A 17,610-nucleotide genomic window follows, 5' to 3' on the forward strand; every position below is an offset into this window, starting at 1 on the left:
ATAAGTGGATGCTAAATCCAAAAGGTTAGTGATACGACAAAACTAACAGGACTTAAGAAACAAAGAACTCCCGCTCATCTGGTTGAACCACTACTAAATATCCTCATGCTGCTGATCACAAATATGGTATATAACATGTGAACACTGTTATATATTACAGACTGTGGTAGACAATTTGCTCCAGGGAAGTTAGAATGAACTTGTGACTTTGAAATTATGTAATCATTTAATCACAATCAAAAAAAAAAAAAAAAAAAAAAAAGAACCTCGGGGAAGGGAGGGAGGGAGGGGATGGTAGGGGGAAAACAATGGAGGGGGTAACAATGTTCAAGAGGAAGTGTACTCATAACCTCACTCATGTAACTGTGACCCTCTGTATAGTAGCTTTACAATAAAAAAAAAAAAAAATTAAGAGATGGTGCCGAGGCCCTAAATTCAAGCCCCGGGATTGGCACAAAAAATAGATATAGAAGAAAAAAAAATTTTAAATGATGGTGTGCCTCAATCAGCTTCAATGCTCTTGAAAGTTATTCAGGTCAATTATGAATGTTAAATATTATCTTCTCTCTTAAAATATATGACTCTTTAATAAAGAGGGGAGGAAGCTTATGGGAAGGAGGATCAGTGTAAAAAGAGAGAGGAAAACTGGTTATGGCCATTTGCAGTCTCTGTGGCCACTTATAATATGACCTAGGCAGGTAATCTTCTTGGAAATGCATGATGGAGAATATAAAAATTGAAGGAGAATGACTTTAAGTAAAAGCAGGATTGAGTCTGAGTTATCAAGCTGTTTTAGGCTCCTGGAGTTGCCTCGAGATTCTGAAGTTAGATTCCCTTTGAGCAAAGACTTCTGTATCTTGACATCAGACCAGTCAGGAGATAACTGGCTGCAACTTGCTTCTTCTTCAGCCTTTGGGCTCTCTTTCTCCCTCTCTCCCTTTCTCTCTCTATCTCTACTACATACTCCAGTATATTTCACTAAGAATATAAATGACTTGCTATATGAAATTCTCTCATAAATAATGTTATATAAATTAATGGCTATTATGTTTACATTTCCTAAGGCCAGTTTATCCTTGTTATAGCTGAAAAATATTTCAATACACAATTTTTTGTAAGTCATAATACTCACAACTAGTATCATCTATATTTATTTTGGTACTGGTCCTGGGGATTGAACTCAGGGCCTGTGTACACTGTTTCTAAGCTTTTGTGCTCAAGGCTAGCATTCTACCACTTGAGCCACAGCTCTACTTCTGGCTTTTTTGGTGCCTAATTGTAAATATGAGTCTCACACATTTTTCTTGCCTGGGCTGGTTTCAAACTGTAAGGCACAAATCTCAGTCCCCCAAGTAGCTAGGATTACAGGCATGAGCCACCAGTGCATGGCCTAGTTTGTTTTTTTTTTTTTAAGTAGTTATGAACAACTTTTAGTAACACTAAAACTCTATAAAATAAGAGAAAGAAGTTACACCTAGAACTAGAAAACTATGTCAAATGAGTGAATTTGTGACTAATTTTCTTTCCATTTTTCACTTATGGATCATGACCAGTTAACAAATGGGAAAGCATTTAGTGGACTAAGACTGCACAAGAATAAATCTTCACTGAGGAGCTACTCTGCAACAGAGATAGAGAAACAGATTTCTCTTAATTGGAACAGTTCATTTTTTTAACTAACCCAAAAGAAAAAAAAAAGAGCATACAGAAGTAACCATCTTCTAATAATCAAACTTCTTTTAATTACTCTTACCAGCCAAACAGTGATGTTCAAAACTACTATTGTTCAACAACAAGGAGGACTTTTCTGGTTAAATCTCCAATATGCCACTATTTTTCAATTCCCCAAATATTACCACTTAAAGATCCTTCACTCAATAACATTTTAAAAGAAAAATAATTCAGACACATATTAAAAAAACAAAATCTCAAACGTTCAATTTTACTTTTTCTAACTTCTACTATTTTATTTTAGTGGGAAGACGGAGAATATTGTTTCCTTTTTTTCCTTCTGCTTTTCAGTAAGAAAGAAAAGTAAATCAGTGGTTTAAAAAAAAACTCTGATTAAAATTCTATTTTGAAAGCATTGTCATAAGCTTCAGTGCTAAACTTGAAAGGTATTAGCTGAGAAACAATCGGGACAAACACCAAGAAAACCATGCATGGTGACTACACTTATTAGATTATTAACACTATTGCTCACAAGATTTCTTTGCAGTTACCTCCTCTGGATATAGTCAGATCCATTATTTTTTACTTCAGTAGTCAGGCAACACCATTACCCTTCTAAGAAAATAGTTGTTTTTGGTTTTTTTTTAACACATCGCTGATGGAGGTTTCCCCAAGATACTGATCTTAAGTGTCACAAAGCCTTTCTCAATCATTAACTCCAGGGTTTGTGCTTTATTTTTTGAAGGACAGAAATAGTTTTTAATTTATGTTTGTGGATTTGAGAATTTCTCAGCAGAATCAACAATAGTTGGTAGGAATAACATTTGAAAACCTCAATTAATTCTCAAGCCCAAAAGAAACAGATATTCAAAATGAAGAAATAAGTAAATCTTTGAGGGCAATACTACTGCATTCCCCATGCCTAGAAAACATTACTATAACAAAATCAAAAGGTACATTATGACTGTTTCCCCTGCCCGCCTCCCACTCCAAAGCAATTCAGGTTGGTAGTAGGTTTTCTTGTGTTTTTCTTTTCCTTAGTTGGTAGGCTTTCTCATATGTTTTTCAGGCATTGGGTAATGGTAAAATAATGCTTACAATTATACATAATGGCATTTTTGCTGCACATTCATGAGAGAAACAGACTGGATTCCCTCATCATTCCAAATCTGGGTGGCTCAAGTGATAGAGTGCTAGTCTTGAGTTGAAGAGCTGAGGGACAGCGTTCAGGCCCAGAGTTCAAGCCCCATGACTGACAGAAAAAAAAAAAAACCAAAAAAAAAAACCAAAAACAAATCCAGTACCAACCTGTGACTAATGACACCAGCATCTGCCAGCAGTTCAAATATTCGTACCAGCTGTACTCGCAGTATGTCTCGACGCCTGCGCCGTTTCATATTCTAGCCCAAAGACACAAAGGTATTCATTAAGCAGCCATCAGGGCAATGCAAGGAAAACTTGCTGTGTGACTTGGAAAGAACACTGTCAGTAGCAGAGAGTTTGAGACTTCATCAAAATTATTTTGCTTGTGTACTATAGACTGTGAGCACTCACTCAACCATTGCAACAAACGAGTTAATGAGGTAAACTACATGATACTTCCATATTTATTTGTTTTTGGGTGCCAGTACTCAGGTTTGGACTCAGGGACTGGGCACTGAAAATTACATGGTATTTTACATGATGATACTTCTGACATATGGGGGAAATAAAGATTCTAGTTACTTCTAGGTGATTTGCTAATCTGATGGTTTTATTGGTACCAGGGTTTGGACTCAGAACCTCACTTCACTCTCGCGTGGCTGGCTTGCTCAGTTGGCCCTGTAACTACTAGAGTAGGGCCTCCAGCCTGGTATAATACATAGGATACAATGCAGAAAAATAAGTATTAGCCAAATAAAATTCAATGATAGAAAAACTATAGAACACATCTTACCTCTGGCCTTCTTTCAAGTGCTTCTTTAATTATCGGATGTAATTCCTCTATTAATTCCCTAGAAGAAAAATGATATTCTTTTTTATTAATACCTACACGGGATCTAACAAATTTATGAATAACATAATGATATATTTTGGTATTAATGCTGATCACATTGTTGTAAACATCATTTTTGTTGTTTTATTTTGAATATAAAATATCACATTTTTACATTATAGAACTACAAATAATGATACAGGCCAACTAATGAACTTACAGAATATTATCAATGTTTATTCCCCATCATTTTGTAATCCACATGTATTTTATGTAGCTGAAACATTATTATATATGAGTAGTGGTATCATTTGTTCCTTATTTAGCACTAACAGCTACTTTCACATGTCATCAGTGAATAATATTATTCAGTAGAGTGGGCTACCACAATTTTCCTGTTTTCACTAAAATACTGAATCAATCAATTTCATTTGACTTACTTCTGTAACGAACAGTGATTCTGTAACTTGGTCTAGCAATCACTATTTTCATTTCTGATTACTTCCTCAGGATTAATTTTACAAATGAAATCATGGGGTCAAAAATAATGAGTGTCTATTTAACTCTGTCTCTAAGTACTGGGGATTGAACCAGTACTTGATAAACAAGTATTCTTAATACTTCAGCAACAGCCACAGCCCTTTTGGTTTGCATTTTACTTTTGAGATAGGGTCGCCTAAGTTTGGTAAAGCTGCCCTTGACCTTGAAATCTTCCTGCCTCCTCCCCAGTCACCAGAATTACAGGTGTTCACAATATTCAGCTTTTTAAAAATGTGATTATAAATTTAATAAGTACTCAATGCATAAGATTCTGAAAAAATTTTATAGCACTAGTAACAAAAAACCAAAATAAGCCTATGATTTCATCATTTATAGAAAACTGCTAACAATCAAGGTATTTTCAGAGTTGTTTTTACTTAAGTAATTTGATTATAAGATGAAAGAACTTTTATATCTCATTTTTCTATTAGCCAACAGTATGTCATAAAATACTTTTCTAAAAATTTATTGATGAAAAAGGAATCCCACATATACATATATGATTTGTTAACCTATTCTTTTGAACATGTTAATCCTGAAGAAAAACACGAACATCAAAGATAATGACATATCTACTTTCAAATACGTTTAGGGCCTAGCAAAAAACAAAAAAGTAAGCCTTCAGGAAAAGGAAGAATTTGCTTTATTAATATCAGAAACATCAAGAATTTTGTAAAATATGCATATAATTTTTTGAATTACTGTAATTCTTTTTCATAAGAGGAAAAAAATCTGTGTTAACCATGAGATGAATATCACATTCAGATAGATGTAAATAAATTGAGTTAGAATGTACTGAAGATTTACATAAAATTTTAGCACACATTTATACACAGAAATATTTTTATTTTTATAACAATTCAGTGGAATGGGCTGTACAGCAGAGTGCATACTTAGCATGCAAGAAGCCCTGGGTTCAATCCCCAGCACAAAGAAGAAATAAAGAACTCTGAAAAAAAAATAAAGTCTTAATTTGGTCAATAAGAACTAGAAAATAAATTAATATTTTGTTAGTTTACTTAATTATAATCTAGACAGATAATTGCAAAAAGGCTGGTATGAAATTATCCTAGTAAGGGGCTGGGAAGGTGGCTCAGTGGTAGAGCGCTTGCCTTGCATGCATGAGGCCCTGGGTTTGATTCCTCAGCACCACATAAGCAAAAAGAAAAAAGCCACAAGTGGCACTGTGGCTCAAGTGGTAGAGCGCTAGCCTTGACTGAAGAGCTGAGGGAGTACCCAGGCCCAGAGTTCAGGCCCCACAACTGGACCCCCCCCAAAAAAATAAAGAAAGAAATTATCCTAGTAAATATTCTGCTGTAGTCTCCCATGCCTCTAAGTAACACATGTATTATTTTCATGCAGAGAGAAAACATAGACAATTACCTAAAAGCTCCTGGGTTGGTCCTGCCAAGTCCTAGAACCAGGGATTCTGTGATTTCCATGCTCTCGGAGCGCATCATTGGAACTATGTGCTTAAACAAGGATGAGGGGGATGGGATGCCAATAATCTGAGAAAAAATTATATGTACATCAGCCACTGGTAAAACCACATCCAGTTACTACTGACTTTGACATTTCAACAGTCTTTAGTCAATGACAACAAAGGGATAAAATGATGGCAATGAATGCTGCTTCAAAACTCATCTACAGTATATAGTCTAGAAAAGTTGATGTGTCCAATAGTAACTACAAGTTCAGAACTTGTTTGTGGCTCTCTTAATTTATTACAGTGATTCATCATCTACAACAGCCGATACCCCCTGGCCGATACTATGTACCTTTTGATACATACACATGAATAGAACAAAATTACTTTTAATATAGTCAGCAGTGTTAAAGCAGACACCTGGATCTTTTTTTTTTTTTAATTTAATTTAATTTTATTTGTGAACATACTGTACAGAGGAGTTACAGTTACATGGGCAGGATAATGCGTACATTTCTTACCAAGCATTGCAGCCTCCTCCTTTGTTTACCCTTCACATCCCTTCCCAGCCTCCCCCCGACACCTGGATCTTAACATTCCTTCAATCATGCATTTGGTATAACAACACAAAAACTACTACATACTGTTCTTTTATGAGTCCCCATTCTATAACAGCACTTAGTTCCAATTTAGGAACTGAGAAGTGAGAGAATTCCAGGGATAAGAAGGAGAAAAGGTTATGATGCCTTCCTTAAAAGTATTTTCTTTTAAGCTGGGCACACCTATAATCCTAGCTACTCAGGAGTATGGGAGCTGGGGATCACGGTTCAAAGCCAGACTGGGCAGGAAGGTCCATGAGATTCCAATTAACCATCAGAAAACTGGAAATAGCACTGTGGCTAAAGTGGCTAGCCTTGAGCTGAAGAGCTCAAGGACAGGCCCAGGGCAAGTTCAAACCCCATGACCAAAAAACAAAACAAAACAAAACAAAAAAATGGATTTACTTTTCCTTAATGAAAATCACTATCTGTATCATTGGTCCCAACCAAAAATCCACAACAGGAAGTAGATTTCTTGAAGTATTTTCTTCTTCAGTGCAAATAAGTAACATATTTTGCAACCAAGTTACTTTATGAAATTTATTTCTTCTTTTATTATAAAATTAGTGTATAGAGGGGTTACAGTTTCATGAGTAAGGTAATGAGTACATTTCCTATGGAGCACTGTTACCTCCTCCTTTGTTTATTCCCTACCTCTCCAACCCACCCCCCCCCCCCCCCCCCCCGCTTTCTGCCCCCCCTGCCCAAGTTGTAAAATTGGTTTTCAACATAGTGTAACATCTCATTGTTAGAAGGGGTCAGCCTATATCCTTGTTTCAGCATTTTGTTCTTTTCTATGAAGAGACAATTTTAAATACTCATTCCGTGGTGCCCTTTGGATTCCACGGTGGATCTGACAGACTTACTTTGGAGTCAATGCTATAGCCGCTGTCGGGGGTGGACGCCAGCGTCTCAGGAGGAGAACACCTCACAGAACCTGCAGATGCTGGAGATGACATGGATGTTGCCGCACTGCAGCAAAGAATCAGATAGTTTCTCCACAGGCCAATGTATGAGTCACTGCTTGTGGTTGTATTTACTTTCTTAGCATTGATAGGGCTACTGAGGAAAGGCAGTAAGAAAAAAAAACAGGTTAGTACAACATGTTCCTAAATACTTTTCATATAACTAACACTAAATTTCTTTTTGTTTTGTTGTTTTTTTTTTTTTTGGTCGGCTGTGGGGCTTGAACTCTGGGCCTGGGCGCTGTCCTTCAGCTCTTCAGCTCAAGGCGAGCGCTCTACCACTTGAGCTACAGTGCCACTTCCGGTTTTCTGGTGGTTTATTGGAGATAGGAGTCTCACGGTCTCTCCTGCCCGGGCTGGCTTTGAACCGCGATCCTCAGATCTCAGCCTCCTGAGTAGCTAGGATTACAGGCGTGAGCCACCAGCGCCCGGCTCTAACACTAAATTTCTATCAAATTAGGGGGAATGATTAGCATAAAGGTAGTAATAGTAATATTCTCTAGAATGATATGAGATATATGAATAAATTATATGCTATGTACCAAGCATGTTCCTGTTATGTAAAGACAGAATACATGAAAAGTCAAAGGAATACTAAGATCAGCATTTTACAGTTTTCTTCTTCCTCTTTGAGATATCAATACAGGATACCACACTAGTTACAAGACTTCCAATTTGTATCACTTTTGAGACCCACGAATTATAAAAGTTTACAGGCAATCCATTTTTAAATTAAGACAAGGAAACTGGGCACTGGTGGCTCACACCTGAAATCTTAGTTACTCAAGAGGGTGAGAGCTGAAGATCATGGTTTAAAAGCCAGCCAGAGTAGGAAAGTCCTTGAGACACTTATCTCCAATTAAACCACCAAAACAAAAACCACCAACTGCCAGATGAGAAGCTGTGGCTTAAGTGGTAGAGAACTTATCTTCAGCAAAAAAGCTAAAGGACAGTGCCCACCCGAGTTTGAGCCTCAAGGCCAGCACAAAACAAAGAAAATTAAATTAGGAAAATCACTTACTTTATATCAACCTGCGGGGACAACAACTGAAGCCTTGTGTATGCAAACATCCAGGCATAGCTCACAGCTGTAGGACAGTGTTTAGGAAGGTTCTCTTGCTTTAAAAAACTAGAGAGACTTATGATCCATGGGTCTTGGCCTTGGGTCACATGCGCAAATATCCATATGTGCGATGGACTAATCACATCAAACTGGTGGCTAATGGGAGAAGAGTTCCATTCTGCTAACGTCTGTAAATCTATAGAGCTGGGGCAATACAACAGAGTAGTCTAACGAGAGGGGGAAAAGGGAGAGGGAGAAAATGATTATTGAACCTTTTTATAGTTCATTATCTTAGCATAATAATTGCTTTAAACTAGAAGTAGTCTATTGTTAGGTTCTAGAATACAAGATGAGATCCAAAATTGATGAAAGGGAGTAGTGGATTTCTAAAAACTGAATACAACTTACCTTTGTGTAGGTGTAGATGGGATTTTCTGAGAGTAATGGAAATTTGACAACCTGGGCAAATGGATCTCTCTCAAAAGGATCAAAAAGGATAAGACCCACTACTTAAGAAATATATGAATATTCAACTTTCATAGACATGTTGAAATTGCTAAAGAACTAAAAAGTGAACTACTGACATTCACATTGATGTACACTAACTATGCATGAGTGGGTAGAAGAAACTGGAACAGGCTCTCTCCTCCAGAGGCACCATTCTTAAGTATTTGTTTGACAATATACAAAACGTAAAACTCAAGAAATAAGATTTACTTTCAGAACATTCTAGTCATTAAACCCTAAAAGCAAGTCACCTAATACTCTTTCTGTGTAGATCAGTTTTTATCACAAACAAGATTCTTTTAATTCTGTAGACTTTTAATCATCTCTTAGGCTTATAAAATTTTATTACTAAGTTCTCTTGGTTGTATATAATTCATAAATTATAAAAGCTAGCTGTTATGCAGAAAGCATATTAACCTTTTGTCCATGTGTTACAAAATAGGATTGAAAGAAAAGCCAAGTAGCAAAGTGTGGATATTATTCTTCTATGTGGATATTATTATTCTATCAACTGTAGTTTTCACAGGGCCACCTTACCTACCCCCCATCCCCACCAAATCAAGCTAAGAAAGTTTGTGTTAAGTTGAGGTAGAGATGTAGCTCAATGGTTTGGTATTGCCTGCATGTAGCTCTGAATTCAATGTCCAACATCAATAATAGTAACAACAATAATAATTTTGCCTAACTTTTCTCTGTAATATTTACTGAGAGTGTTTCTCTCCATGTTACTGAGTCAAATTACATAGGGCTGGCATAGTACATTCAATTACATACATGATCCACTGCAATTCATCCATGTGATATCAAAAGCATTCACTGCAGTGGAGTATAAGATTTTCCTTTGAATTTCAACAACTTGTTTTCATTATTTTAATCAGTATCTCTGCATCAAAAATTATGAGCTGTTATGAACCGTAATAATCCACAATACCATTAAACTTAAGAGAAACTTAACCAAGGTACAATTATCTTCATTTCTATGGGAATAAAAACAAGCCATAGTATAAACAAGTATCACTTTGGTGTATGTGTGCACGTGTTTGTAGTATGTATGATACTGGGGTTTGAACTTAGGGCCTTGTGCTTGTTAGCCAGATACTCTACCACCTGAGCCTCACAAATGCCACTTCAAAAATGCTTTTTTATTTTTAAGGCATCTGTCAAGAACATTCATGTATGCTTGTTTGTACATGACTATGTCTACCATAAAGCTAAACAGGCAGAGGGCCTGAAATGCTTACAGTTACCTGATCAGCTCCAGTGAGATGTATGAAGCTCTCCAGAATGGATGGGCTCAGCCTGTCCATTACATCTATTGCTAATTCATCATCACCCTGTAAAAACAAGACATTATGCATCTAAAACAGTGTGAATGCTATGCTTAGGCAAAGTAGTCACAGCTGAAAACACCATTGTGCATTTTTGTTACAAAGGGAACTCAGTGCAGGTGGATTAGTTTAGGTCTTCTCAAGAAGGGTCTTATACAGAGTAAGTTCTGATGTTAGTAATGAAAATGGAATAAAGATGGACAACAGGATAGTTTTTAGTACTTTCATTAGGCAACTAAGTGAAAAGCCCAAATCTTACCTTAGGTATTTCCAAAAGTGCAAATAAAGCCCGAATTTCTCTAAGGACACTGACGGCTAATCTCCTAGTGGCAGGTCGGCTGCTACAGAGAATGACAAGTGCAAACCCTTCCACTACATGGAACACACTGGAATATGGGCTCCTTTCCAGAGGAGGGGGATGAGACGCTCCATTAACAACACCATGCTTGAAAAAATTAAATATAATTAAAAAAAAATAGAAATATGCATATATACACTCTAAAAGAAGTCTTGGAAATTATGGCTACAGGTCTGCTTTTCTAGAAGTTTATATATTTATTTATTTATTTATTTGGGTCCGGTCGTGGGGCCTGAACTCTGGGCCTGGGCGCTGTCCCTCAGCTCTTCAGCTCAAGGCTAGCGCTCTACCACTTGAGCCACAGCGCCACTTCCGGCTTTTTTCTTTTTGCTTAGGTGGTGCTGAGGAATTGAACCCAGGGCCTCAGGCATGCAAGGCAAGCGCTCTACCACTGAGCCACCTTCCCAGCCCCTAGAAGTTTATATATTTATTTAATTAACGCAATGTGCATCAAGAAAAAGGCACTTCACTGGCAGTCTGTACATGGACAATGTACAGAACTTCTGTTGTCCTCTGACTACCCTGTAACCTTGGGACGAATACTTTTATTATTTCTACAAGAGGGAACTGGAATGCATCTTTCATACAGTAGCCCAGCATCACCTAGGAGTTTGTTACAAACAGGTTCTCAGTGCCTGGTGATTTGTGTGTACATTAAAAGTTTGTGAGGCTTGGTTGGCTCAGATGGTTTGGCTCTAAAATTCCAATGTTCTGTGATTTATACATTATAGCACTACATGTCCCCTTTTATGGTTAAGGAACCCAAATATTGTAACCATGCAACACTAAAACAATCAAATAATCCAAACAGAAGATACCAAACATTTTTGTTGTATAAGCTTTAAAAATATTGGAAATACCCCTAAGTATGATCTAGAATTTTCTATGCTTATTTAAATCTAATTGCTATCATAGGAAGAGGGTAGAAAGACCGACAAATCAACTGTTGGAAAGTTCAAAGCAAGGAGTTATAATGACACCGAGAACAAAGAAAATTAATAAAAAAAACAGTGTTTAAGAAAGTAAATGTCGCCGGGCGCTGGTGGCTCACCGCCTGTAATCCTAGCTACTCAGGAGGCTGAGATCTGAGGATCGCGGTTCAAAGCCAGCCCGGGCAGGAGAGACTGTGAGACTCCTATCTCCAATAACCACCAGAAAACCGGAAGTGGCGCTGTAGCTCAAGTGGTAGAGCACTCGCCTTGAGCTGAAGAGCTGAGGGACAGCGCCCAGGCTCAGAGTTCAAGCCCCATGACCAACCAAAAAAAAAAAAAAAAAAGAAAGTAAATGTCTATGAATATCATTACTGGTCATTCACCACTGATCAATACAAAAAAACAATATGGGAATGTTCGGTACCTGAGAGTCCTGGTTTTTGTTATGCATCTGGGCTGCTTGTTTCCACTGATTTATTAACTGTACCAGCATCTTTACAGCGTTATCAAGAAGGGTAGGGTGGACATCAGTCACTTCACGGACAATAAAATAAACAAATCCTGAAAGAACATCCTCCCGCCAATCTGGAAAATCAAGCATTAGTGCCTGCAGTGTATTGAAAGCCAGAGCACGCAGTTCTTCGTCCATATGAACTGTGAGCCTACCAAGAACAAAATTTCATTAGTAAACCTCAGAGCCTTTCCTACAGTTTTATCATATAAAACTTAAATCTACAGTATTAGAACATATACTTCTTCCTTGTTTGTAAGACAGAAACTAATGTTCACTTTTTTGTGCTATTTTCATTCTTATGCTGGCCTATACTCATTTAAATTTGCATATGAAATGATTTATATTAGTTATTTTTCTTTTACTATAAGTCAGAATAATGTAATTCTGATCTTAAGAAGCTTAGAATATATATGACATCAGAATCCCAGTTAAAATATTCTTTAATCCTTAAAATACTATATATTGCTATCCTATAATCCAGGGATGGGGAACGTCTGGCCTGAAGTCTGAATAAGGCCCAAAAAATAACTTGGTACATGACAAGACAGAAATGTATGCTTCCTGTCAGCTGTTCTTGGCCAGCTGCCTGTACTAGAAATTTGTATGGTCCACAAATGATGTTATAAATATGCAAATGGCCCTTGGCAGGAAAAAGGTTCCTTGTCCCTGCACGGTGTCTAATCATATAATATCTCCATCCTATCTCACATTATTTAGTCTTTCACCATCACTGGAAAGAACATGATTTAATCATTTCTTCCATTCACCTGATGTTAAACATTAGATGATGAAATAAATATCAAAAACTGAGATGGAATCAATTTAACAGACACAATTCTTGAATTTATGAATAACATCATAAATAAGGTATGCAGAGAAAAAGAATGAGTCTACAACACATAAGGCCCTAAAGACAATCTAAGTCTAAACAAATCATAATAAGTAACTTATACAAAATAAAATTACTTCTGAAAGACATTAAAATAGCATGAAACCATGAACACAAACCTTACATAATTTTAACATAATATGGAAAATGCTAAGTAAGAAAGCCATTAAACATGCTGTAATAATACAACCACTAATCTTTAATAGTATATGAATAAGAGTTACTGATTTGGTGTCTAAAGAGGATTTAAATGACTGTCAATAAAGACCAATGCATTAGTGTTACAAGTAGCTTGAATGAATAAGGTAAGGGATATGCCACATGTCAGGTACTGGTGGCTCATGCCTACTCAGGAGGTTGAGATCTGAGGATCACCGTTTGAACCCAACCTAGGCAGGGAAATCCGTGCAGAAAAGGTTAGCTATTTCCAATTAACAACCAAAATTCTGGAAGTGAAGCTGTGGTTCAAGTGGTAAAGCACTAGCCTTGACAAACAGCTGAGGGATGGCACCCAGACCCTGAGTTCAAGCCCTAGGACAAGAGGTTGAGGGTTTATATGCATGGGCAGCTGGGAAGATGGACTGATCCAGGATGACAGAGAGGAGGCCGTGGAATGTAGTTGAGGGGACACAGAAGCAAACAGAGTCAGAGAAAGGATCTATAGTACACACAATGTCTCTGATAGTGATATCAAGGGAGATGCTGTAGAGAGGAGAGTAAGAATATTCCTTTAAAGATTTGAACATCCATTAAATCTAGGAATATCCAAGTATCTTAAACATATCTATGTGACTCAGGAGATACATGGATTAGTTAATTGTAAAGAGGAGATAACAATAAGGCCTGGTCAATTAGAAGCAGGGAAATTACTTAACTTCCCTCAGAGACTTCAGCCAAGTGTACAAATTTACAATGCATCTTTGTTTGGTTTGCCTTTTTCCTGTGTTTGTAAATAAGAAAAGATTTAAACATCAAAATTCTAAAGGTTATAGAGGACAAAAGATCTTCCTGACCAGGGAGATAAAGTGAGTATTATAAAGAAAAGACCAAAAAAAACAGCCACACAAACTGTCGTTCCCTGTTCAGATACTGGTTCCTTAACACGGTCCCCCAAACCTAGCCGCCATAGATCATTTCCATTCTCGCTGGGACCATTCAAAGTCTACCTTGTTAGTTTATCTTCCACAAATATGTGGGTTTAGGTGAGTAGAAGAAAAGATTGAACAGTAGCTGTTTATTGCTCTCCCAAAGGTTTACAGGATTCACATGTCTAATGCTAACATTCATTTAATAAGCTCTGCCATTCATTCCAACAGGTTCTCCCTATGTACCATAGGCTGCCCTCAACTCACAATCTTTCTGTGTTAGCTTCTTAAGTACTAGGATTAAAGGTATATACCACCATACCAGACATGTAACTCTGTACTCTAATTCACAGGAAAAATTAGGAGTTGGGAGTAGGAAATAAAGCAAGTTATATAACGGTTCAGTCTCTCCTCATAAAACTCACAGAAGACAAATATTATTCTATCTCTGCTTGACACAGCTGAGAGCTGATGTGTGGTTGTATGCAATGGTGGATGTACTTAAGAAGGGGTAGAAGGAGTTCTTGGAGCAATTTATTCGATGTACTCATTGTGGGTTTAGTTTCAGGCTACATGCTAAGTGTCTGGCAACAGTAAACATCTTACAAACTATTGAGTCTCGCTGCTCCATTCCAGTCACTGTACTTATTTTCCCTTAAGGGCAGAGGCTGTGAAATTATGGACAAGGTACTAAATCTATGCAGTGGGACAACATGCCTACAGGAATGCAGTCAATGCTCACCATCTAATACCATCTCTAGGACTGTTAATCCACATTAATAGACATGTGGACTTATTAACAGAAAACCTATTTTGGATATTTAGTGCAATCAACATAGCAGTTTTCAGCAGGATACTACCTCAAATCATTTTGGGAGTTTGGGTGTCAGGTTAATTATTTAATAGGGCTACGTTATACCTGGAACAGAGAAGATAAATAAAAGTCAAAGGATGAAAAATAAAAATATCCCCTGGATGCTATAGGAAAGATTATAGGAGTAAATAATGAATTCCTAAACAGATATAATCACACACAGATGAGACTCATATGTTAAGAAGTGACATATTTACATCCTGTAACTACTATATTACCAGATAGAAAGATGGAAAGTTTAAAAATAATATTTATGGGGTGATCTGGAAGAGCTTTAGAAGTTAAAAAAATAACAAAAAAACAAAATAGGAACTAAGAAAATAATTAAATTATTATGGCCTTTGTAATGTTAGTAATAGCAGAAGTATATCATAAATTTGAAGGGACAGTAAAGACCTTAAAACAGCACAGAGTAACTGTTACCTTGCTAACAATTCAATGAGGTCAGTTCTACTCATACCATCTGGAATCAATCTTGGAATCGCAGCAATACAAGTTCTAAACAAATCAATTTTGGGTTTTCTTTCACCCCTGAAAAAATAAAAAAGATTCAAAACTAAGTATAATGTATGTTAGAAAATGGAATTAAACTTGCAAAAATAATTATGAAGATGGGATCCCACCCATAAATATAATTTACTAAAAGAAAGAGTATATAGAAAGCATACAATTCTAGTAGATAATTATCAATTCTTTAACAAATAATTAAAGCAGATATGAAGCAAAAAAAAAAAAAAAAGCATTCATTAAATAGAAAACACAGGCCAGGTACTAGCAGCTCATGCCGGTGATTACTCAGGAGGCTGAGCCTTGGAGGATCACAGTTCAAAGCTAGCCCAGGCATAAAAGTCTGAGAAAATTTATCTCTAAAATAACCACCACAAGACTGAATTAGATGTCTGACTCAATGCAGTGTATCAGCCAAGCAGAGTAAGCATGAGGCTTTGGGTTTAAACTCTAGTACTGCCAAAAAACAAAATACAACATAAAAAGCCCCACACGTACAGCAATTATATTAAACATTATTATTTAAACCTACTTAATTATTTCACATATTAAGAAAACTTTAAATAATAATTTAGCCATTCAGATATTTACATAATTAATATTTATAAACAATAGTATGGATGTTATTAGATATCTAAATATTCGAATTTTTTCACTTAATAGTCTGTACAAAGAAGAGATTCTGAATCAGAAATTGTCACGTCACCGTTGGTAATGTTTCCTCTTGTCCTCCTGGGATATACACACATGAATATACATATTTAAATGTTATATTCAAATGTGCTGATTTTTTAAAACCCTACTGTATTTCTGTGTGGGCAGAGGGTGCTGGAGGAATTAAACCAGGTCCTTGTCCTTGTGCATGGTAAGCAGATGCTCCCCTGCAGAGATCTATACCCAGCCTTTCTATTTTCTTACAGTTATTTTCTTACTTTAAATGTGTAATCTCTTAAAACATTTGTCTAGCTGGGTGGTGGTGGCTCACGCCTATATTCCTAGTTACTCAGGAAGCTGAGAGCTGAAGATCACAGTTCAAAGCCAGCACAGGCAGGAAAGTCCGTGAGACTCTTATCTCCAATAAACCACTAGAAAACCAGAAATGGCACTGTGGCTCAAATGGTAGAGTGCTGGCCTTGAGCTGAAGAGCACAGGGACAGCACCCAAGCCCAGAGTTCAAGCCTTACTACCAACAACAACAACAACAACAACAAAAAACCCAAAACATTTGTCTATTATTTCATGGTAAAGATTTTAGCAAACTTATTTCATCCAAATTATTCTCTAGTTGGTCTAATAAGTTAAACCTTATGCAGAAAAGAATTAGGATGCTCTAAGTTTCCTTTCAGAGATTATTACATAGTCCTCTTCTTTTTCCATGGCCTCCAACTGCATACATTTTAGTTACTGTAGTTCAGTGAAATAATACCAGTCCCCAACAACATGGCTGAACTGCACCTGATACACATTAACTATAATGATACACACTAATGGGGCATTAATGTTTGCTGATTATTCTATGAGGCACTGTTCAAGTGACAGATGTACACCATGACCAGTGACCCATCACACCATGTCTTTGAAGGCTGTTGGTGACTGGACAGGGTACATCAACTGTCCAGCTCACACACATAGAAAAATGGACCACTAAGATGACCTGCTTATTTCCAAATTGTTAATCAGAAGTGAGGATTGGTTCACAAAGATGGAAGTTCAGGAAAGAACAGAAAAGTGGTAACACTGTAGTGAATGCTTACAATTTTATGTTCTCAGTATCCATTAAATACATATTAACTTTTTCATTTCACTCTTGATAGTTTCTACTAGTTATCATCTACCAGCTCCTCAGTGTGATCCATCTATGTACCTGTTACCGCCCTATCGGGTAGCCTGGCCTACATGCACCAAGAGATAAGCTGACCATGGCGTCCATCAGCTCAGCATGACATTCTCGAACATGTCACTCCTTTCTTTAAACACACCAATTAAAACTCCCTGCAGGAAACATGTTTGAGTAACACTCTGGACCCAATAAAGACACTGGCCTTGGATTAATTTCTCTCTCTTCTCAAATTCTCTGACCTTTTTATGGCAGCCTCCAGGCAGGCTCTGCCTAGGAGGTACAAGTAATGAAAATCTTCATTCATCTTGTGTCTCTCTAGATCATTGAAGAAACACTTTCTGTCTTATAGACCTTGAACTAAAATGCACAGAAGTGAAATTTAAATTGAGTGTTAATGGAGTTACAGAGAAAGAACTGGTAAGGGAATATTGACAGTGCTGTCATTTGAGATGCTACAAAACAGTCAGGAAAGTATCACTAATGAAAGAAAGATGTCCCACAAGAAGTAGTTAAACACACACACACACACACACACAC

At 36.9% G+C, this 17,610-nt stretch overlaps 1 protein-coding gene across 1 annotated transcript in view; it reads right to left on the reverse strand.

The window, feature by feature from the left end:
* The window catches only part of Fryl (FRY like transcription coactivator), a 165,922-nt gene that overhangs the window by 76,511 nt on the left and 71,801 nt on the right, over positions 1-17,610 (reverse strand). Inside the window, exons 18-26 of the mRNA XM_042677986.1 lie at positions 15,150-15,257; positions 11,789-12,026; positions 10,334-10,519; positions 9,994-10,080; positions 8,198-8,466; positions 7,078-7,273; positions 5,570-5,694; positions 3,608-3,665; positions 2,980-3,071 (exon numbers count right to left, since the gene is read on the reverse strand). Coding sequence (XP_042533920.1) covers positions 2,980-3,071; positions 3,608-3,665; positions 5,570-5,694; positions 7,078-7,273; positions 8,198-8,466; positions 9,994-10,080; positions 10,334-10,519; positions 11,789-12,026; positions 15,150-15,257 — 1,359 coding nt within the window. The remainder of the gene's footprint in view (positions 1-2,979; positions 3,072-3,607; positions 3,666-5,569; positions 5,695-7,077; positions 7,274-8,197; positions 8,467-9,993; positions 10,081-10,333; positions 10,520-11,788; positions 12,027-15,149; positions 15,258-17,610) is intronic.

The sequence above is a fragment of the Dipodomys spectabilis genome, unplaced genomic scaffold (genome assembly GCF_019054845.1).
Source record: "Dipodomys spectabilis isolate Male_0828 unplaced genomic scaffold, ASM1905484v1 ptg000043l, whole genome shotgun sequence".
Lineage (NCBI taxonomy): Eukaryota > Metazoa > Chordata > Mammalia > Rodentia > Heteromyidae > Dipodomys > Dipodomys spectabilis.